This window comes from Nyctereutes procyonoides, unplaced genomic scaffold, assembly GCF_905146905.1.
Source record: "Nyctereutes procyonoides isolate TBG_1078 unplaced genomic scaffold, NYPRO_anot_genome, whole genome shotgun sequence".
In the NCBI taxonomy this organism is placed as follows: domain Eukaryota; kingdom Metazoa; phylum Chordata; class Mammalia; order Carnivora; family Canidae; genus Nyctereutes; species Nyctereutes procyonoides.
The window spans coordinates 4,767,899-4,792,259 of NW_026575151.1; the positions used below are offsets into that span (position 1 = coordinate 4,767,899).

Genomic DNA, 24,361 nt, shown 5'->3' on the forward strand with positions numbered 1-24,361 from the left:
TTTATAATAATATTTATAACTTGTTCTCTTTAATTTTGTTTCCGATAGTGATTGATCATTTATTTATGGTATCCCTGCAATGACACCTGTCCTTAGCAGTACCGTTCTTACCATCAATTACACTATGCTCTGTTACTATCATCATCTGATACTTATTTAGAATTTGCTATTAAGCATGATGCTAAGCATGAGTAACTCATTAAGTCCTCCACAACCATCTAAGATAGTGTTTTTGTCCCAGTTTTATAGATGATAAAGCCAGTTTGGAGAGGCAGATCTTTGTCCAGGGTTACACAATTATTTAACTGTAGAGCCTCTGTCATTAACTACTGCACTGTGTTGCCTCCCTGTACCAATTGAGAGTTATCTCAATTTGGAAATGTTAGGAGGGACTGGGAGCCCCAACGGCTTCCCAAATGGCCCCTGCCAAGGTCACAGGGCTCTTGTGGTTATGGTCCCATAGGTCTGGTCAAGCCTCCTCTGAAACGGTCTCGATCCGCACCTGATGGGGGAGATGAGGAGAGCCAGGAGCAGCTACAAGACCAGATTGCAGAGGGCAGCTCTATAGAGGAGGAGGAGAAAACGGATAATGCCACCCTGCTACGCCTACTGGAGGAAGGAGAAAAGGTACTGTGCTTCTAAAAAAGTAAGGATTACATTGAAGTAACTATTTGCATTTTACAACAGGAACCTGATAGGATATTTACTTGGTGGCAGAAGATAAATATTTTCCTCTCTATAATAAAATACCGTGTGAAAAGTAAGCAATCTTTTGGTTTCAGTACTCTACATGTCCTGGTTTCAGGATTTTTGACCTGTCTGAACATACTAAACCCACACTGAACCCAAAATTTCATGAGACAATATTAACACTGGATACCTAGTTCATTCTTTATCTGTACCCTTTATTAGACTGTACTTCTTGCTGTAAGTCTCTATTTTAGACCATGCACACCATTCAGTAATCTGGTCTTGTCTTTTTTTCTACACCTGCATAGTTCCATGAACCATCTACAGGCAACTTCAGCCTATCTGTACTGTCATTCATTCTCAGGGTTGTATTTAAGCCCTGTTCTCCTTCACTCACAGAAGACTACCCTACCTTTCTGTTTCCCTCTCTGCCAACCTGTTCGGGCTCTGCCTTATAAGCCAAGGCCCCTGCAGCACCTGTATCTGGCAATTCACTACATCCATAATGCTATTTCTTTAGTCTGTGCTTTTAGTCACTGTGTTTTCTGCCAGGATGCCCCTCTCTCCATCACTTGCATAATCTCTATCCTAGGAACTCCCCACTGGGTACAGTCTCATTTCTCAAGATCTCTTGAGTAAATAAAAGAATAATTAAGTAAATGAAGGAATGAATTAATTAATGTGCTATATCACCTTTTTAAAAGAATGTTCTTTTTGCCTCTCATATTAGATCTTTGTTGTAACCTTTTTAATCTTACCCACTAAGATATAGCTAGAATTTAGGGGTTAATTTTAAAAATTCTGTTTGAATATACAGCTCAATTAATCTTGAATGAAAATTTAAAAAAAAAGGAAAATTTTTTTTAAGATTTTATTTATTCATGAGAGACACAGAGAGAAAGGCATAGACATAGGCAGAGGGAGAAACAGGCTCCCTGCAAGGAGCCTGATGTGGGACTCGATCCCAGGACCTAGAATCACAACCTGAGCCAAAGACAGATGTTCAACCACTATGCCACCCAGGTGCCTGAATGAAAATATTTTTAAAAGACACATAATTTTAAAAGTACATTACATCTGATGGAAGCATAAGAGAAGCTTCTGAAGTCTTGGGAATGTTCTATATCTTAATCCAAATGCTGGCTGCATCATATTTTTAGCATTTTAGAAAATTCATCAAGCTGTGCACTTACAGAAAACATTTTTGTGTTTGTGTATTACACAATAGAATTATTTTTAAAGTATCAGTGTTTTTCCTATAACATTCTACGTTTTTATGTAGTACAGATGTGATGAAAATGAATACATTTGTGTATTTTACTGTTTTCTAATGCTGTCATTTCTTAAACTTTTAATCTCATGAGTACATTTTTTAAGTTTGAGTACTGCAAGAAGTATATTCAGACTAACATTTCTTTGACTGTAGTTTAGTTGCTGATATTTTTTTCCTTGACTCATGTTGAACTGAGTTTAAGCAAGAAATAGTTTTTAGGTAAGAAAAACTAGATCCTGCCTGTTGGAAAGAAAACAATACTTACATTGAGAGATTAAGCAACTCTTTCTTCCTCTGAGGAAAATACCACCTCTGCCAAGTTTGGCTTTTTACAATGGCACAGCAGTCTGCCAGGCAAGCAAGACCCCAGGTGGGGAGCAAACAGGGACAAGTGTGTCACAGTCCCCATCCCTGGAGCTGTTGTGGAAATAGACAAAATTGAGCTGTGTGGAAGAGAAGGCAGCCAACGGTTTCTAACATGGTCACGTACCTTACTTTAGTAACTCTCACAACGTGCCAGACTGTATCTGAAATTCACAAAGGAAGACACAGAAACCCAAAGAAATTAAGAAACTTGGCTAAATCCACAACTAAGTGACAGCATTGGGAATTCACTCAGGTTTGTCAGACTCAGCAGACCTGTTTTCACTCTTGCCTCACCAAGGGCATAATCCTAATCTTACATATACGCTTCAGTCCTCTTTTTTTCCTGCCAAGTTTATTGTCTCTGTCTCCTTCCTTATCTAACTTGTTCATCACTTCTAGAGCCTAGTTAGTACACATGTCCCTGGCACCCAGTGAGTACTCTGTGAATAGTGGGAGAAGTGAGTTAGATGGATAGGTGTATGGATGTGAATAAAATGGTTGTCTCCTTTTACTGAATTCAACTGCAAATCAGATGGCAGTTTTAGCTGACTCTTTTTAACATGCTTAAACTCAGGTTTAATACGCTTAGCTCAGGGGATACCGTAACAGACTACATCTTGGTAAAATCCTGCATGCCCATTAAATCCACATTTCGTTATATCAAAAAAATTATCAGGGTTTTTGTTAACTATATTAATAAACATTTATGGTTTTATTTATAGATTCAACACATGTACCGCTGTGCTCGGGTCCAGGGCCTAGATACCAGTGAGGGGCTACTTCTTTTTGGTAAAGAGCATTTTTATGTGATTGATGGATTTACAATGACAGCAACCAGGGAAATAAGAGATATTGAAACCTTACCTCCAAAGTAAGTAAATGAATGAAGAGACACAAAGTGCAGCTATCTTGAGAAAGCAATCTATTTATATAGTTCTGTTTTAATCCAAAAATTGTGTTTTAAGAATGTTATCTTTTAGTTTGTGTATCACTAAATATTCACAAGGGTAATAGTTATTTCAAGGTAAGAAAACATTTGTCTTATTTATCAAAATGAAAATTAAATAAAATTTTTTGTTATGCATTAATAGCATTAGACCCAAATTCCTTATATTATGATCTGCATATTTATAAATTTATTCAGAATTGCAAATTGTTGTTTTTAAATTTTAGTACAAACACAGTTACAGGGAAAATGCAGGTAACTACACAACTCTCTTACAAATGGTGGAAGAGTGTCCATGTCCTCTGAGTACCCTTGAAGCAGTGACTGAAGCACAGGCAGGAATTAACTGAGTTTTATCTATCTTCCTTTTCTTCTGCTGGTCCTGTGATGGGATGATAGTGGGTAACAAAAATCCAGGAGACAGACAAAGCCAGAAGGAAGACAGAAAGCTTACAGCTTACAAAGTCAACATGCTCTTCTCTCTAACATTTTGAATACCTAACTGCCAAATATAGACGTGGCCTCTGGGGTCCATTCCTAGAAGATGTTTCGAATACTGAACTATCAGCAACAGTCAGGGCCATATTATGACTTCCAGTGGCCCCTTACTCCATATAAAAATACTAAAAATTATATTTTGTGACTGTGTTGTTTAAAGATAATATATTCATATTATATGTTAAACCATTTTTTCTACCAAAAAATTGTTTTTTCTTCTAATTTCAGAAAAAATTAAAACATTTTCTTGGGTGCCTAAAAGAATGTGGGCCTATGCACTATACTGGCTGTGTCTCTTAGATAAGTTAGCCCTGAGAGTGACAGTGGGATTTTTTAAAAATTAATCAAAGAGGGCTCTTTGCTGAGTAGTTGATACATTATTCTCTTAAACATTTTTTTTTTGAACTCCATATTCTGATGTATTGTTCCCTGCTCTTACTCATAGGTTGAAAATAACACACCCTTTGTTGAACAGTGAATTTATCTCTTGCTGTGTTTCTGTTTATCTTTTTTCTCTTGGCTGCCTATAGTATGCATGAGCCAATTATCCCCAGAGGTGCCAGGCAAGGCCCCAGTCAGCTCAAGAGAACATGCAGCATTTTTGCATATGAAGATATCAAGGAAGTACATAAAAGGAGGTATCTCCTACAGGTGAGTTGATTTAGTAGTACTAAACATCTTGTCATCTTCCTTTTTTCAGAGGATGTATTATTTTAAAACTCATATTTGCCTTTATAGGATCTACACTATCTCTTACAGTATTTCCTCAGATGATTTTATAATAGACAAACTCACATCACATGGGTGCACGACGCTCTATAATACATCTCTCTTTTTATTTATTTATTTATTTATTTTTAAAAAATATTTTATTTATTTATTCATGAGAATATATAGAGAGGAGCGAGAGTGAGAGAGAGAGAGGCAGAGACACAGACAGAGGGAGAAGCAGGCTCCATGCAGGGAGCCTGACATGGGACTCGATCCCACGTCTCAAAGATCACGCCCTGGGCTGAAGGCAGCGCCAAACCACTGAGCCACCTGGGCTGCCCTCTCTTTTTTTTAAACACAGCCTAAAACTTGAATAATATCCACCTTTCCCTATAGCATCCAAATCAACATATATTATCTTTTAATATAAAAATTGCATCTTCACTGTAATTTTTCTAAATTATAGTTTTATAATTATCTTACCATTAGGGACACCTGGGTGGCTCGTGGTTGAGCGTCTGCTTTTGGCTCAGGGCATGATCCCGGAATCCCGGGATCAAGTGCTGCATGGGACTCCCTGCATGGAGTCTGTTTCTCCTCCCTCTGCCTGTGCCTCTGCCTCTCTCTCTGTGTCTCTCATGAATAAATAAATAAAATCTTTAAAAAAATTATCTTACTATTCTATTAAAGATTTTAGAAACAAAAATTGAACAGAGTACATAGGCTTTTTTTTTTTTTTAAGATTTTATTTATTTATTCATGAGAGACAGAGAGAGAGAGAGGCAGAGACACAGGCAGAGGGAGAAGCAGGCTCCATGCAGGGAGGCTGATATGGGACTCAATCCCGGGACTCCAGGATCACACCCTGAGCCGAGGGCAGACGCTCAACCACTGAGCCACCCAGGAGTCCCACATTGGCTTTGTTTATTTTGCAATTTAATCTGCTGGAAATTCATGACTCTAAAAATGTTCTTTAAAAAGTTAATTTCTTCAACATTGTAGATATTCATAGTGGAAAAGTTAATAAATAACCTTGTTTGTGTTTTTCGTAATGTTTTTCTCTTTGATCATTTCAGCCTATTGCTGTGGAGGTTTTCTCTGGAGATGGACGCAATTACCTCCTTGCTTTTCAAAAAGGAATTAGAAATAAAGTCTATCAAAGGTATTATTTATTAGGAATACTTGATAATGCTATCATGGGCAGGGGTGAAGGAAAACAGCTCCAGATAAGCTAGTTTTTTAAAGTCTAGGCTTTTGAGATCAGTGAGTAAACTTCTTTGAAGAAAATACTTGTTTCATTTTTGCCAACCTCTTGAAATATGATTCTTCTAATTAGCTTTTAAAATGATGCTATTCTGTTTTAAAATACCATTTATCTTTCTGGTCACTATAGTAGATGCCATCACTTTTATCACTGAGTCCCCGTGTCTTTAAATGTAAAAGAATGGTGAAACTGTAGCGTAAAAAATAATACTTCTGGTTCAAAATAGGCTTATTTCCTATTTACCAAAAAAGAAAACAGTGCCATTCCTTGCATTGCATGCATTGCATTGAATGCAGAGACTGAGTTGACTTAGAAATTATAATTATATGAGACTTTCTCTGGCCTTCGAAGGGAGGTTGTGACTTTAAAAAGTAGCATAGCCAAATCAAAGCAGTTAATCTAACTTAACCACCATATTTTACTTTTGATAAGCTCTATTTAAAATCTGCCTTGTAAAAGAAAAGCAGTTATGTATACATGGTGCTTGAAAATATCTGTTGCATGTATGTATAATGAGGCTTTTATGAACTCATCACAGATATGAGAGATCTTCTCTTATTCTTTGAAGGTTATTACAGATCCTAGCAAGTCCTCTGCTAAGGGAAGTTTTATATTTCACCCTACTTCTATGAGGAATGTCTGATGCCAAGCAACATTGCTTATCATTGCAGTACAGTAATACTACCTGTGACCAAAGGGAAATGAGGGTAGTTCTTAAAGTGCATGGTGATTGGTAATCCAAAACTCTTTTCACTGTGGGAAATAATAAAGTGACTGAGATTTTAGTTATCTATCTTGTCCACTTCTAAAGACAATGTTTTCGATGCTAGGAAATTATTTGCTCTTATAATTAGCAGCTATTACAAGGAGATGAGTTTGTCTTTCCCTGAGAAATTTCTGTTAAAGTGCCAAGGTCAGGATTCACATCTATTCTGAGAATTTTCCTATAATTCTCTTCTGCGTTTAAAATATTTATGTTGACATTGTGAGCAACTCTGAAGAAGAGGTACAAGCATCCCATAAAGTTGCTTTTCTTGTATGTATCTTTATTTGTTTAGTGTTGTCCCTGTTCTGTCATTTGTTTAGTTATCATTGTTACTTGCTATCATGTGAATATTTAGCTGTTAGTCACTCTTCAGGACTTGATTAAGTTGACTCAGTTTCTGTGAATCAGTGTGGCAAGGCTTTTTTCTTCCAGTACTATGACAGCATATTTAAAATCCAGAATGATAGATTTTGCTGTGAACCTTTATATTTGGCTTTAGAAGCTATCATCTGACCCTTTTTTATAAGAGTATTCCAGTTTTTGTGTATTTCCTTTGCCTGGGTAGTGGAGGGGTAAATGCAACAGTTGAGGTCTGAAGAATCATCCCTTCTGAGGCTCCCATTCAGTCCTGACTTTCACTTCATTTCCAATTTTATGCTATTTTTAAATTTTCCAGGTTTTTGGCTGTAGTGCCATCTCTAACTGACAGTTCAGAGTCTGTGTCTGGGCAACGACCGAACACCAGTGTGGAGCAGGGGTAGGTTGTTTGCTTCTTGCATCTTAGTTTAATAGTGAAATTAGGATGGTTTGCATCTGCATTGTATTATTTAATTTTTTTTAACATTTATGTATTTTATTTTTTAAATTTTGTTTAATTCAATTAATTAACCTCTATTATTGATTTCAGGAGTAGAGGTCAGTGATTCATCATTCTTATATAATACTCAGTGCTCATTACATCATGTGCCCTCTTTATTGTCCATCACCCAGTTACTCCATCCTCCTACTCCGATCCCCTCCAGCAACCCTCAATTTGTCTCTTATGGTTTTTCTGCCTCTCTGATTTTGTCTTATTTTTCCTCTCTTCCTCTGTGATCCTGTTTTGTTTCTTAAATTCTACATATGCATGAGATCATATGACAGTTGTCTTTCTCTGATTGACTTATTCTGTTTAGTATAATACTGTAGTTCCATCCACGTCATTGCAAATGGCAATATTTTTTTGATGGTTGAGTAGTATTCCATTGTGTGTGTGTGTGTGTGTGTGTGTATGTGTGTGTGTATACACACCACATCTTCTGTATCCATTCATCTGTCGATGGACATCTGGGGTCTTTCCATAGTTTGGCTATTATAGACATTGCCCTTACCAACAGAATGGGAGAAGTTATTTAATATTTTTAATGAGTGTTTTCCCCTCCTAGTGGTTGTACAAAATGTTTTAAATACTGAAAACTTAAAAGGAAAAAGACATGGTATGCATGATTGCTCCTGTCAGATCAACACTCCCAGTTTGATCGATTTCCTTGAGTCTTTTAAACAGGCATATGGTCCTGTGTGTATAATAGAGTGCATACTCTAAACACAGATTTTTATTTGCTTCTTCCATTCGGTGTTGTATGTAACTATTTCCCCTTGCATTTTAAAAAAATTCTTCAGAAATATTACTTTTATTTACTACCTATTCATTGTATGTATAAAGCGTTGTCTTACTTTTGGATACTTCATCTTTGTCAAATTTCCTTGTTCTAATAATACAAATGTGATTGCTCATTATTTTTTTAAGGTAAAATTCCTTTCATAAAAAAAATGTGTATGAATCTTAAGGCTTTTGATATACAAAACCAACTTGATTTCCATAAAAATTATACATGTTTATATTCCACCACTAGTGGATAAGTTAACTTCTCTCAGTAGATGCTTGCCAGCTTTTTATACTTATCTTATTTTTATTGATTTTATAAAATGCTTTCTCATTTTTTAGATGCACATTTATCTTACTAATTTTGATCTCTGTATATATTTGTTAGCCCTTTAAAATCCTCATTTTGAATTATGTGTAACTTCATCTATTTTTTCCTGAGTTCTTTTTTATTGTTGGTGATTTGACTTTCTTTTTTAATTGAGACATAATTGACATATAATTATAGTAGTTTCAGGTATACAACATAATGATATGATATTTGTGTAATTGAGAAAGATGATCACGATAAGTCTACTTGACATCTCCTCTGAGTTCTTATTATCATTTTGTATGGGTTTTTTCTATAATTATTACTCTGTTGCTTATTTTATTTGTTGAAAATTGCCCAGTCTTCTCTTAATTTTGTTTTTTAACATTTACATTTAAACTTTTGTTTTTAGGTGTTCAAACCTATCAGTGGTTCCTTTATGCTCATTTCACCTGCTTTTAGTCTTAGAAAGTCCTTCTGGATGATCTAGCCATTTCAAGAATCCATTTATAGTCATTCAGGAATGGGTAGCCATTTATAATTCATTGGAAAAGAAGCAGTGCTTTTGGGCTACAAATGATTGCAACATGCAAGAAAATGACTTAAAATTTTACTGGGGATTCTGTATTTTGTAAATAAAATTTTATTCCCGTCTGTGTGCATCTGACTCTATTAAATTGTGTGTTTCTCTTTTAAATTGTCGCTTTCTTTTTCTTTAGCTGAGGTTTAGCCAATACAAATGCTAAATATGTGCTTTTGTTAACCTCAGATCATGTTCTATTCCTAACCATTTGTATTAAGATAAATAACAGGAAATAATAGGTCCCTTTACAGCACATTGAACCTTTTTTTTTCTACTTGTAATTAAGTTGCCAGTACTTTCACCTGCTTAGATAATCTTCAACTTGTTATTTTATTATTCTTGCTACTTTCTGTGCTGAGTTGGCAGTTCTTAAAGATCTGTTAAAAAGCTCAAAGGCAAGAAGCAGAAATTCATTTCCAGCTTAATCTTTTCAGTTGTTCCCTTTCTTATAAAGTTGAGGAATCAACATAGCTCTTTTTCCAGGGAGAGTTCCTGTATGTTCCGTTTGCCTGATGGAAACTCAATAGAAGTAGAAAGTATTACCTGTACTATTAAGCTGGAAATGTTTAAGAACTAAGGTTGATAAATCTGTTGATTTCCTTTCATACAATAAAATACATAGTTCAGTACTTTCCAGTGGATTCAGTGAGCAATTCACAATCTTCAAATCATTAATTACTAATATTATAAAGCTGTTAAACCTTAAAAAGAGTTTTATAGCATTCTAAGAACATCTGATATCCCAAAAAGTCCATAACTTCTAATGACCTAAAAAGCAATGGCTTTATTGTCATAAAATATTCATATTTTTATTCACTTTTCAACATCTCTTTTAGGAAATGTGCTGTGTATACTATTTCAATTATTCTGATTTAATGTCTTTGAATTTGTTTACATATAGACCACTGTAAAAGGTAGACAGTTGAACTAGGTCATTGTTTTTCAAACTCCTGCTGTAACCCATAGTAAAAATATACTTTGTTTACATTACATTTCAGAACCCACAAACTGAGTTACAAATACTAACACAAGGTTGACTGGAAATACTTTTCCCTTACTGTGTGTGGTACCCTGCTGTGTTCTGTATTTTCTTCAGTTTAATTCCATGTTATTTCATATTTTTGAATGTTGATTACAACACACTAAGCTGATTTCATGACCCATTTGTAATAGGTCTTCCATAGTTTGAAAAATTCCCGGACCAGATGATTTAAATTTTTCACCTTGATTATTACTCAGATTTAAAATTATATTGCCTATAATTTATTTAATTATTTCTTATTTTTAGATCTGGGTTGCTTAGCACTTTGGTTGGAGAGAAGTCTGTGACTCAAAGATGGGAGGTAGGCTTAATGAAAATACAAGCTCTGTTCATAATTTGTAGTTAGATGCACTTCAACAGTTAAAAGCACTTCAACAATCTGTAAATTACGTACATTAAAAAAAAAAACCTTTGGTTTCTGTTCTTTTTGGGAGAAACAAATGTCTTGTTGTCTTGAAATCTGTAAGAAAGAAACTTTTACCTCATTTTGCATAAAAATTTTTTAAAGTGAACGTAGTAGTAATAATTGTCCTGAAATGAACCTTTATTTATATTTCCCAAGAGAGGTGAAATCAGCAACTTCCAGTATTTGATGCACTTGAACACTTTGGCTGGCAGATCGTATAATGATCTCATGCAGTATCCTGTCTTCCCCTGGATCCTTGCAGATTACGACTCAGAGGTAAATCTCAAAACATTTTGTGTAAGTGGAACACATTTTCAGAAGTAATTAAGAGGTACTTAAATTGCTCAAATGTTTTACTTGCTTTATTATTTATAATTTAATTTATACTATAATTTATGATTTTTATAATTTAAAGTTCTTAACAGGCACTTATTTTAAGAAGATGAGAAGAGTTTTAGCTTGAACTTGTACAAAATTTAGATCACTGACCAATATTTTAGATATTCATAATATCTATTTTGTTTTCTTAAGAGCTAGTTAATTTGTATCCCCTGGTGGGTGTCCCTCTGTCCTCTACACTGCAGCCAGTTTTAGAAACACTACTGTAATTAAGTCATCGCTCTGTTTAAAATTACTCAGTGAATGATCATCACAACTTGAAAAGAATTTAGAAACCTCAGCACAGCACCCTTCACAAAGTAGCTCTTACACATATATCCGTTGAGCACAAAGAAAACAGTCCCGGATCTCTCAATTCCCAACCACTAGAACGGGACCATAAATTGCATACAATTTATGTTTGTTAAATTAACCAAAAAAGTATTAATGAGGGATTTTGCATATAGATTTTGAGAAGACAGATTTATAACTAACTTGACTTATATTCATGGAAGTAGATTCATTTAAAGTACAAGTTTGGGCACTCCAGGTGGCTCAGCAGTTTAGCGCCACCTTCAGCCCAGGGCCTGATCCTAGAGACCTGGGATCGAGTCCCATGTCAGGCTCCCTGCATGGAGCCTGCTTCTCCCTCTGCCTGTGTTTCTGCCTCTCTCTCTCTCTCTCTCTCTCTCTCTTTCTCTCTTTCTCTCTTTCTCTCTGTGTCTCTCATGAATAAATAAATAAAATCTTAAAAAATAAAGTACAAATTTGACAAAATTGATTGGTCGTGCTGCCCTTTAAAAGGACACAGATTAAATATCCCCCTGGTACATATTTCAGATTTTTACTTTGGAAACCTCCAGTGGTAAATTTTGGTTCTAAGTATATGGATTAGGTCAGTTAGAAATGAACTTTTAAAATAATTGGTGGTAGAAGCAAGATTCCATCTCATTTGGAAGTCCCATGGTCTAGTATGATGACTTTCAGAGGTGAATGAGTTACCAAGTGCTCTAGTTATTTCACTTTCTGATCACCTCTAAGAAGAGAATACTGAGAAGTGACATCAGGGTGAAATGGGGGAGGAGAGGAAGAGAACAGAAAAGGAGACTTGGTACTCCAGTTGCATGGGTGATGGAGGGTAAAGATGAATTAGGGCTCCTGTGTCAAGTCTCCTGCCATGTTCTTGCCAAGACTGGGAAGGATTTTCTCTTATTCCTCATCTCTAACCTGGATCCTGAGTGTCTTCTATAAATACTTAATTTCTTAAGTAGTTGCCTTCAAACTGAATCAGTTAACAAACTGCCTCGTGCCTGTCTGTAAAATATAGATAACCAGCAGGTACAAGGCATTGTTTTGGAGTCCCTTCTGCCCAGTGTAACCACAAATATTTATAAATCATTGTCTGCTACGGCTGCTGTATCTTCACTGGCAAGAATGAAAAGTGTAGTGTAATTTGGTGGGTTTCATTTTGTATTTTAGGAGGTGGATCTTACTAATCCCAAGACGTTTAGAAACCTGGCTAAGCCAATGGGAGCACAGACAGATGAACGATTAGCTCAATATAAGAAGCGGTATAAAGACTGGGAAGATCCTAATGGTAAGTAACTTTTCTAGTCATTGAACTTTGTACCTTAGTTTCACATGTAAGCCATGATTTAGTGGCCTGACATCCTTGTATCTTTCCCCAAATTGCTTATATATCATGACATCTATATATGTTATATATTTACACATATATACAGCTATCAGATTTAACATGCCACCTAATGGCCCTGCTTAGAAGGCGTGTTTTAGGTGGCTTATCAGGTACTGGCAGAAAACTAAGTGTCTACTTTGTATAGGTTAGAAATTTCCCATCGGCTAATCTGCTTTTATTTCTAATCATATTTAAACCAGGAACTAGGGGCAGCCCGGGTGGCTCAGCGGTTTAGCGCCACCTTCAGCCTAGGGCTTGATCCTAGAGACCCGGGATCGAGTCCCACGTCGGGCTTCCTGTGTGCAGCCTTCTTCTCCCTCTGCCTCTGTCTTTGCCTCTGTGTGTGTGTGTCTCTCATGAATAAATAAATAAAATCTTTAAAAAAATAATAATATACCAGGAACTACAGTTTCCTTAATTAAACTGTCTTCTAATTTTATTGAGGCATTTTTTGGCATCCTTTTACTTTAACAACAACAACAGTAGTAATAATAATAATAATAATAATAATAATAGATTACCTCCTGAAACTCTATACTTATTTATTATATTTGATGTTTTGTTATTGTTTTGTTTTTAAAGACTTACTTATTTGAGAGAGAAAGAACATATGTGTCTGCTTTCGTGAGTTGGGGAAAGGCAGAGGGAGATGGGGTGAGAATCTTAAGCAGACTCGGCACTAAGCACAGAGCCTGATGCAGGGCTTGATCTCACAACCCTGAGACCACAACCTGAGCTGAAACCAAGAGTTGGGTGCTTAACCGACTTCACCACCTAGGCACCCCTGTTATGTTTAGTGTTTATCATGTGTCCCCCTCAGATGGATGAAACAAAGGAAAGAAAAACCTAAGCCTAACAATATTCCCTGTGTGGACCTTTTTTTTTCCCTCCAAGGAAAATATGTGATAACAATTGCATAATATTCATAGACAACAATTTAAAGAGAGATCATTGCAAAGCCAGAACCTCATGAAAAGTAGCTGTAAGTCAATATCCACTTCCACTTTAGTGGAAGATCGTTTGCTATTAAGGCTTATCTATTATAGGAAGCCTCAAAACATGAATTGGTGGATATGCTAAGTTTGTGGGGAAAGGCACTGAGTTATAGTTAATTTGGATTACTGCCAGATAAGCGAGGGATAGTGGTGCCGTAAAGTTTTCAACTCCACAAATGCTAATACTGATTGTGTTTAGTGTCACAGCTATCACATGTGTTAGTGTTTTCAAGCATATTAATACCAATTTTATTTTTCACCTTTACAGTTTTGTTTTCAATTATGCTTTAATTTTTTTGAACAGGAGAAACTCCAGCCTACCACTATGGGACCCACTATTCATCTGCAATGATTGTGGCCTCGTATCTAGTAAGGATGGAGCCATTCACACAGATATTCTTAAGGCTGCAGGTAAAACTCTAAATTTGCTGTTTTTCTATTTTAGTCAAACCTTCTTTCTACTTAAAATTGTTGCTTTTTTTCTTTTTAATGTTGGTATACTGCCTTACAAGAAGCCCTTTGAAGTTTTAGACACAAAATATAGTCAAACATAAAGTGGAATTTCACTGGATCAAAATTAATAAGTAAACTAGAATTTGTTTATAGTAAGCAAGAGCTAGGGTCCTTTTGTTAAAGAAGCAAGTACTGTGTGCTCTCTACCTGACTGGTTTAAATTAACAACAAATATTTTAAAAAGAGTAATATACTCTAGGTTATTTCCTGTCTTCTTGATTATAATTACTTTTCTCCACATTCTCTGTCATTTAATCAGAAAATGTTTATTGAATACTTACTATGTACCAGGCACTGTTCTAAGTACATGGAAGATATCAGTGAATAAACATAAAAGCTTTGCTTGGTAGAGCTTATGTATTTTACTTGAGGGAAACAAGGCAAGAATAATAAATAAATACATTTTAAAATGTTTAGGAATATAATAAATGCTATTGGAAAATATAGATCAGAGAAAGGAGGCTGGGAAATATAGGAGTAGGAGGTAGAGGAGGGTGCAGTTCAGTTATAAATAGAGTGGTCAGAGTGAGTCTCCTTGAAAAGGTGGCATGTGAGCAAAAACTTGAAGGAGATGAGGCAGTTACTCATGCAGCTATCTGGAGAAAGTGTGTCCTAGGCGGAGGGAATAGTCCATGTGAGGGCCCAGAGTTAAGCATGTGCCTGAGATGTTTTAGGAGCAGCAAGGAGGCCACTGTGTCTAGATCAGAGTAAGTGGAGAGAAAACTCATGGAGGATGGTATCAGAGAGGTGCCAGGCCTTGGTGGCATTGTATGGACTTTGGCATTTTCCTACAGTGAGCTTCCTCATAAAGACAGATACACTGTGTCCACCTAAAACAGCAATAGGGAGTTCGTTTGAGGAAGGTGTGGTATATCTATGAGGCTATGCAATCAAAAGAAATTCTTTTTCTATTTGAATTTGTTATAACTTTTTGATCACTTTCTTAGTTTTTCTTGAATTTTTCTTATTGGAGTTAAATTTGCCAACATATAGTATAATACACAGTGCTCATCCCGTCAAGTGTCCCCCTCAGTGCCTGTCACCCAGTCACCCCATCCCCCCGCCCACCTCCCCTTCCACTACCCATTGTTCGTTTCCCAGAGTTAGGAATCTCTCATGCTCTGTCACCTTCACTGATATTTCCCACTCCTTTTCTCTCCTTTCGCCTTTATTCCCTTTTGCTATTTTTTATATTCCCCAAACGAGTAAGACCATATAATGTTTGTCCTTCTCCAATTGACTTACTTACTCAGCATAATACCCTCCAGTTCCATCCACGTTGCAGCAAATGGTGGGTATTGGTCATTTCTGATGGCTGAGTAATATTCCATGTGTATATAGACCACATATTCTTTATCCATTCATCTTTCGATGGACACCGAGGCTCCTTCCACAGTTTGGCTATTGTGGACATTCCTGCTATGAACATTGGGGTACAGGTGTCCCGGTGTTTCACTGCATCTGTGTCTTTGGGGTAGATCCCCAGCAGTGCAATTGCTGGGTCATAGGGGGTAGCTCCATTTTTAACTCTTTGAGGAACCTCCACACAGTTTTCCAGAGTGGCTGCACCATTTCACATTCCGACCAACAGTGCAAGAAGGTTCCCCATTCTCACTGGTGTGAGGTGGTATCTCATTGTGGTTGTGATTTGTATTTCCCTGATGGCAAGAATGCGGAGCGTTTTCTCATGTGCTTGTTGGCCATGTCTATGTCTTCCTCTGTGAGATTTCTCTTCATGTCTTTTGCCCATTTCATGATTGGATTGTTTGTTTCTTTGCTTTGAGTTTAATAAGTTCTTTATAGATCTTGGATACTAGCCCTTTGTCTGATAGGTCATTTGCAAATATCTTCTCCCATTCTGTAGGTTGTCTTTTATATTTCTGGACTGTTTCTTTTGCTGTGCAGAAGCTTTTTATCTTGATTAAGTCCCAATAATTCATTCTGCTTTTTTTTCCCTTGCCTTCATAGATGTATCTTGCAAGAAGTTGCTGTGGCCAAATTCAAAAAAGGTGTTGCCCGTGTTCTCCTCTAGGATTTTGATAGATACTTGTCTCACATTTAGATCTTTCATCCATTTTGAGTTTATCTTTGTGTATGGTGTAAGAGAATGGTCTAGTTTCATTCTTCTTCACGTGGCTGTCCAATTTTCCCAGCACCATTTATTGAAGAGACTGTCCTTTTTCCAGTGGATAGTCTTCCCTGCTTTGTCGAATATTAGTTGACCATAGAGTTGAGGGCCCATTTCTGGGTTCTCTGTTCTGTTCCATTGATCTATGTGTCTGTTTTTGTGCCAGTACCACATTGTCTTGATGATCACAGCTTTGTAGTACAATCTGATATCTGGCATTGTGATGCCCCCAGCTCTGATTTTCTTTTTCAATATTCCCCTAGCTATTCAGGGTCTTTTCTGATTCCATACAAATCTTAAGATGATTTGTTCCAACTCTCTGAAGAAAGTCTATGGTATTTTGATAGGGATCCCATTAAATGTGTAAATTGCCCTGGGTAGCATTGACATTTTCACAATATTAATTCTTCCAATCCATGAGCATGGAATATTTTTCCATCTCTTTGTGTCTTCCTCAATTTCTTTCAGAAGTGTTCTATAGTTTTTAGAGTATAGATCCTTTACCTCTTTGGTTAGTTTTATTCCTAGATATCTTATGCTTTTGGGTACAATGGTAAATGGGATGGACTCCTTAATTTCTTTTTCTTCAGTCTCATTGTTAGTGTATAGAAATGCCACTGACTTCTGGGCATTGAGTTTGTATCCTGCCACACTGCCAACTTGCTGTATGAGTTCTAGCAATCTTGAGGTGGAGTCTTTTGGGTTTTCTATGTACGGTATCATGTCATCTGCAAAGAGGGAGAGTTTGACTTCTTTGCCAATTTGAATGCCTTTTATTTCTTTTTGTTGCCTGATTGCTGAGGCTAGGACTTCCAGTACTATGTTGAATAGCAGTGGTGAGAGTGGACATCCCTGTCTTGTTCCTGATCTTAGGGGAAAGGCTCCCAGTGCTTCCCCATTGAGAATGATATTTGCTGTGGGCTTTTCGTAGATGGCTTTTAAGATGTCGAGGAAAGTTCCCTCTATCCCTACACTCTGAAGAGTTTTGATCAGGAATGGATGCTGTATTTTGTCAAATGCTTTCTCTGCATCTAATGAGAGGATCATATGGTTCTTGTTTTTTCTCTTTTTGATATGATCTATCACATTGATTGCTTTACGAGTGTTGAACCAGCCTTGCATCCCAGGAATAAATCCTACTTGGTCATGGTGAATAATCTTCTTAATGTACTGTTGGATCCTACTGGCTAGTAACTTGTTGAAAATTTTTGCATCTGTGTACATCAGGGATATTGGTCTATAATTCTCCTTTTTAGTGGGGTCTGTCTGGTTTTGGAATTAGGGTGATGCTGGCCTCATAGAATGAGTTTGGAAGTATTCCATCCCTTTCTATCTTCTGGAACAGCTTTAGTAGAATAGGTATGGTTTCTTCTTTAAACATTTGATAGAATTCCCCTGGGAAGCCATCTGGCCTTGGACTTTTGTGTCTTGGGAGGTTTTTGATGACTGCTTCAATTTTCTCCCTGGTTATCAGCCTATTGAGGTTTTCTGTTTCTTCTTGTTCTAGTTTTGGTAGTTTGTGCTTTCCAGAAATGTGTCCATTTCTTCTAGATTGCCTAATTTATTGGTGTATATCTGTTCATAATATGGTTTTAAAATAGTTTGTATTTCCTTGGTTGGTTGTGATCTCGCCTTTTTCATTAGTGATTTTATTAATTAGAGTCTTTTCTCTTTTGTTTTTAATAAGGCTGGCTAATGGTCTATCTATCTTAATAATTTTTTCAGAGAACCAACTCCTGGTTTTGTTGATCTGTTTCACAGTTCTTCTGGTCTCTATTTCATTGAGTTCTGCACAAATCTTAATTAACTCTCTTCTTCTGCTGGGTGTAGGTTTTATTTGCTGTTCTTTCTCCAGTTCCTTTAGGTGCAAGGTTAGCTTGTGTATTTGAGTTTTTTTTCCAGTTTTTTGAGGGATGCTTGTATTGCAGTGTATTTCCCTCTCAGAACTGTTTTTGCTGTATCCCAAAGATTTTGAATGGTTGTATCTTCATTCTTACTAGTTTCCATGAATCTTTTTAATTCTTCTCTAATTTCCTGGTTGGCCCTTTCATTTTTAAGCACAATGGCCTTTAACCTCCACATGTTTGAATTTCTTCCAAATTTCTTCTTGTGATTGAGTTCTAGTTTCAAAGCATTATGGTCTGAAAATATGCAGGGGACAATCCCAGTCTTTTGGTATGGGTTAAGACCCGGTTTGTGACCCAGTATATGGTCTATTCTGGAGAAAGTTCCATGTGCACTTGAGAAGAATGTGTATTCAGTTGCATTTGGATGTAAAGTTCTGTAAATATCTGTGAAATCTATCTGGCCCAGTGTATCATTTAAAGCTCTCATTTCTTTGGAGATGGTGTGCTTAGAATATCTGTTATTTGTAGAAAGCACCGTGTTAAAGTCTCCCAGTATAAGTGTATTATTATCTAAGTATGTCTTAACTTTGGTTATTAATTGATTGATAGACTTGGCAGCTCCCACATTAGGGTCATAAATATTCATGATTGTTAGGTCTTCTTGTTGGATAGATCCTTTAAGTAGGATATAGTGTCCCTCTTCATCTTTTACTACAGTCTTTGGAATAAACTTTAATTTATCTGATATGCGGATTGCTACCCCTGTTTTCTTTTGAGGACCATTTGAATGGTAAATGGTTCTCCAACCTTCCATTTTCAGGCTGTAGGTGTCCTTAGGTCTAAAATGAATCTCTTGTAGACAGCAAATAGATGGATCTTGCTTTTTTATCCAGTCTGAAAAAACTGCACCTTTTGATGGGATCATTAAGCCCATTCACGTTCAGAATTACTATTAAAAGACAGGAATTTAGTGTCATCGTAATACCTATTCTGTCCCTGTTTTTGTGGGTTATATTTCTTTGGGCGTCCTCTTTCTTTTACAGAGTCCCCCTTAATATATCTTACAGAGCTGGTTTGGTGGTCAGTTATTCTTTCAGTTTCTGCTTATCTTGGAAGCTCTTTATCCCTCCTCCTATTCTGAACGAGAGCCTTGCTGCATAAAATATTCTTGGTTGCATGTTCTTCTCATTTAGGACCTTGAATATGTCCTCCCAGCCCTTTCTGGCCTGCCAGGTCTCTGTGGAGAGGTCTGCTGTTAATCTAATATTTCTCCCCATATAAGTTAGGGATCTCTTGTCTCTTGCTGCTTTAAGGATTTTCTCTTTATCTTTGGAATTCACAAGTTTCACTATTAGATGTCGGGGTGTTGAACGGTTTTTATTGATTTTAGGGGGGGTCTCTCTATCTCCTAGATCTGAATGCCTGTTTCCCTCCCCAAGTTAGGGAAGTTCTCAGCTATGATTTGTTCAAATACACTTTCTGGACCTCTGTCCCTTTTGGCGCCCTCTGAAACCCCAATTAAATGTAGATTTAAATTCTAAGGCTGTCATTTATTTCCCTTAACCTTTCCTCATGGTCTTTTCATTGTTTTTCTCTTCTTTCCTCTGCTTCCTTCCTTGCCATCAACTTGTCTTCTATGTCACTTACTCTTTCTTCTACCTCATTAACCCTTGTCTTTAGGACCTCCAGTTTGGATTGCATCTCATTTAATTGATTTTAAGTTTGGCCTGATTAGATCTTAATTCTGCAGTCATGAAGTCTCTTGAATCCTTTTGCTTTGTTCCAGAGCCACCAGTAGCTTCATAATTGTGCTTCTGAATTGGCTTTCTGACATAGAATTGGAATCCAAATTCTGTAACTCTGTGGCAGAGAATACTGTTTCTGATTCTTTTGTGTTGAGTTCTTCTTTCTAGTCATTTTGCTCAGTGCAGAGTGGCTAAAAATGAGTTGTACTGGAAAAAGGAAGAAAAAAAAAGAGAAAAAATAAAAAACAAGGAGGGGCATCCTCTGGTTCTATATACTGTAAATCCCTCGACTTCCCCTGGAGCTTTCCAGCCAAGTTCTTGCTCCACCAAGAACTTGCTCTTCCCCTGTCCTTCCAGCTGGTCTTCTGGGGGAGGGGCCTGCTGTGTTGATTCTCACGTGTGTGCACCTGGGGGAGCTGCCCACCCCCTGCCAGGTGCACAGCTCAGTGCAAGCTTTTTATGCTGAGGCCCCTGTTCCCTGGCAGCCCCGCCTCTCCAGGCACAGGATGACACCAAGAGGAACACCACCCCTAGCGGCGGTCACCTCTCCAGCCCTGGAGTCTGCTCCCGCAGTAACTACCGCAGCTCCCAGTCCCCAGGAGCCTGGATGCTCCGGGACGGGGCGCGGATCTGCACAGCTGGAGGCACCTGGCGGCAGGAGCGTCCTCTCTGTCCTATGCCCTCCCTGCCTCCACCTGTCCCGGGGAGAGCGCAGGATCCTGGCTGTGTCCCTGTCGCCCTGAGCTCCGGGGTCTGCGCTGCTGGAATCACGCTCCTGGGCCTCGCAGCCCCCTCAGCGCGGAGCCCCCGCCTGAGCTGCTCCCGGGGCCCACGGGGCGCCTGCTACAGCCCTTTACTGAGCTCAGGCTGCGGTGTGTGGCGCGCTCTCCCCCAGGCACACTTCCTCTCCTAGTGACCCCAGGAACCTGGGAGCTCCACCACCCCTCCTGGGATCCTGCCCAAGTTCCCTGTGAGTGCCTTTCCCTCCGGGAAGAACCTGGTGCAGATTTTTAAAAGTTCCTGCTTCTCCGGGACTGGGCTTTCCTGTCAAGAGGCTTTTGCCGCCAGGCCCTGGCCTGGCTCCTCACAGCAGCCCTCCCCCACTTGATTCTTTTTTATTTATTTTATTTATCTATCTATCTCTCTGTCTATCTAATTATTTATTTTCCGTCTTCCTACCTTGTTAGAAGCACAAACTCTTCTTTCTGTAGCATTCCAACTGTTCACTCTTTAAATCTCAGGCCGAATTTGTAGGTTTTCAGGATGATTTGAAAGTTATCTAGGTAAGTTGGTGGGGACAGGTGACTTGGGGACCCTACTCCTCCTCCAGCTTGCCCTGGCCCTACTTTCTTAATTTTTCACCTAATTCTTAGAAGTGTGAGAACTTGCATGTCATGTTAATTTAAAATATCAATCAAACATATATTTAACTTGAATGTTTCCAACTGTAGATGGCCACAGTAGAATCTTTTTTTTAGGAGCATCATCAAACTATGGAAGAATTCATATTTCCTTACACTTTTGCCCTCTCACTAAAAATTAATTTTTAAATGGCTTCTAAAAGTCTTTGTATTTGGATTTCACTTTGATTACAAAATACATGCTTAAGCACAATTATGAAGCACTCCTTTTAAGAAGCACCCCCAAAAGAATGAGATTAATTTTCTTTTTGTGATTTTTAAAATTGTGTGTGTTGGGATCCCTGAGTGACTCAGCGGTTTAGCTCTTGCCTCCGGCCCAGGGCATGATCCTGGAGTCCTGGGATCCAGTCCCGCTTCGAGCTCCCTGCATGGAGCCTGCCTCTCTCTCTCTTTCTCTTTCTCTCTCTCTCTGTGTGTTTCTTGTGAATAAATAAAATCTTAAAATTGTGTGTGTTTGATCTAGGATGATGGGAAATTTGAATTGTGACCAAATGTATTTATTTTATTTTTTCAAGCCAGTGAGCTTGACAGAATCCGTGAGGTGGGGATGGCTCTCTAACAGACCAGTGTCTTCTCATTTTGCCCACAGGGAGGCCACTTTGACCTGGCTGACCGGATGTTCCACAGTGTGCGTGAGGCCTGGTATTCAGCATCAAAGCACAATATGGCAGACGTAAAAGAACTTATCCCAGAGTTTTTTTACTTACCAGAATTCCTGTTCAATTCCAACAACTTTGATCTAGGTATGTACAGTTGTGGCACTGTCTTAGGAACATTAACCTGGAAAAGACCAATAGAAATGAAACTTTCCTGAATATTGTCTGCAGTACACAGTGACAGGAAAGGACTTCCTTGTGGTTTCAGCAGATATTACTTACTATAATTGGGTGTGTGGGTGTAAATGGAAAAATAGATTTATGCCCAAAATAGCTGTTTCAAATGTGGAATCTTGGGAAAATTGAAAAACTAACAAAGATTACATTTAATGGTCAGAATATTGTGACTTCAATAAAAACAAAGGTGAGGTGACAATATATTTCAAAATTATTAAGGTTGAAGTTAATAGCCAAAAATGATATAGCCACATTTTTCATGTATTGCTTTAATCTTATGTATTGCCTGAGGCATTCTCAGCTTGCATGCTAATATGTTTTAAAATTAGAATTTTAGAATAACTTTAATTCCTCTTCTCTATCCTGTTAGAGTAGTATTATCTAGAAAAACAAACAAATCAATAATTCTAAGAAGTAGAGAAATTTCGTCAGTACTCTGCTTTCTTTGTATAATCCAGTTATGGGAAATAGATTTGATTTTGGCTACAGTTTCTTGGAACATAGTTTGCTGATCTAGGTTTCTGAGTATTTCTTTTTCAACATCAAAATTCCATTGTTTCCACTTTAGAATATTCCTGCCAGACATTCTTCTATTTTCATATATTTTTCATATTTCATATCATATCATATTTAAGAGTTCAGCATATAAACCATTACTGTACTACCTTGAAGTTTTGTTAATAGAAAATTCAGGGAAATGTTCATATCCGATACATCTGAGGATTTTTCTTTTTAAAACTAGTTTTAAATAATTTTTAATTGTCCATTGGCAGTTCTAACTTTGTGAAATTATGGCTCCAGGTATAATGGGAAAGATAATAAGACTCTCTCAATAGCTCCCGCAAAAGACCTGAAACAGTCTCATCACCTGTGATCGGACCTAGAGCTAACTTTTGAGAAACTAAAAATACCAAGTTGTAGACCTTGGAGTTGGATTGAGTGATGGCTCCTTAAAGGAATAGAATAGATGGTGAACAGGGAAAAACGACAAATGCATGCACAGTATTTGAATATGGATGCACATTTAGTGTTTTATGTGTTCACTTATAATTCCCATTTGGAAAATGCTACTCTCTTCCCTGGGGATACTACTTTCAAAGAGAAAAATATGGAGAGGTACAGAAAGAGCCCCAATCTTCCAGAAACACTAGATCAGTTATAATAACATATGCTGAAAAAATGTTTTAGCCCAGACCACTTACAAACCCCACTAAATTATCCAGTTTTAAATAAGTAAATTTAAAAAGGGTCATGTATTTTTGTCATGCTCAGCTTCATAATAAATCTTCCTTCCATGAAATCACACACTTTAAAAAACACTATTTGCATGTAAGAGCTAAAGCCATAAAGAAAAAAAAAAAAGCTAAAGCTATAAAACTCTTTGAAGAAAACATAGGGTTAAATCTAAATCTTAATGATCTTCTGTTTGCTGATGCATTCACAGGCATCAACAACAAAAAAGATGACTTGGACTTGATCCAAATGTAACACTTCTGTGTCCAAGAGCATTATGAAGAAGCTGAAAAGAAAACCTACAGAATGGGAGAAAATATTTGCAAGCAATATATCTCTTAAGGGTCTAGTATCCAGAATATAAAGAACTCTTATAACTCAACAGCCAAAAGATAACCCAATAAAAAAAAGTGGGCCAATGACCTGAGTAGACATTTCTCCAAAGAAGTTATACAAATGGCCAGTAAGCACATGAAAAGATGCTCAGCATCATTAGTCATTAGGCAAGTACCAGTGAAAATCACAGTGAGGTACCACTTTCACATCCACTAGGATGGCTGTGGTGAAAAAAAGCCACAGCAATAGAAAAAAGTAAGAACTGAGAAGAGTGTGGAAAGAGTAGCAGCTTCATGCACTGGTGGTGGGGATGTATACCATGGCTCAGCTGCTGTGGAAGACAGCTTGGTGGGTTCTCTAATTTTAAAAATAGAATCACCATAAGACCTGGCAATTCCATTCTGAGATCTCTGTCCAAAAGAACTGAAGACAGGGACTCAGGCAAGTACATATACACACCTGTTCATAGCATTACGCACAGTAGCCACATGTTAGAAGCAGGCCACATGTCTGCTGATGAATAAACAAATTGTGGAATATACATACAGTGGAATGTTATTCAGCCATGGAGAAGTAGGAATTACTGATACACGCTCTAACATGGATGAATCTCAGAAACATTATCCTAAGTGAAAGAAGCCAGACACAAAATATCACTTAATTTATGATTCTGTTTATATAGAATATCCAGCATAGATAAATCTACAGACAAAAAACATAGATCAGTGGTTACCCAGGG

The 24,361-nt window shown here is 37.4% G+C and overlaps 1 protein-coding gene across 10 annotated transcripts in view; it reads left to right on the plus strand.

Annotated features, from left to right (window-relative positions):
- Nucleotides 1-24,361, plus strand: part of WDFY3 (WD repeat and FYVE domain containing 3) — a 267,477-nt gene that overhangs the window by 216,472 nt on the left and 26,644 nt on the right. For all 10 annotated transcript variants that reach the window (XM_055312924.1, XM_055312929.1, XM_055312928.1 and 7 more), the window contains 10 exons: nt 464-627; nt 3,052-3,200; nt 4,304-4,424; nt 5,561-5,646; nt 7,191-7,271; nt 10,338-10,392; nt 10,654-10,773; nt 12,355-12,472; nt 13,871-13,977; nt 21,810-21,963. In XM_055312924.1, coding sequence (XP_055168899.1) covers nt 464-627; nt 3,052-3,200; nt 4,304-4,424; nt 5,561-5,646; nt 7,191-7,271; nt 10,338-10,392; nt 10,654-10,773; nt 12,355-12,472; nt 13,871-13,977; nt 21,810-21,963 — 1,155 coding nt within the window. The remainder of the gene's footprint in view (nt 1-463; nt 628-3,051; nt 3,201-4,303; nt 4,425-5,560; nt 5,647-7,190; nt 7,272-10,337; nt 10,393-10,653; nt 10,774-12,354; nt 12,473-13,870; nt 13,978-21,809; nt 21,964-24,361) is intronic.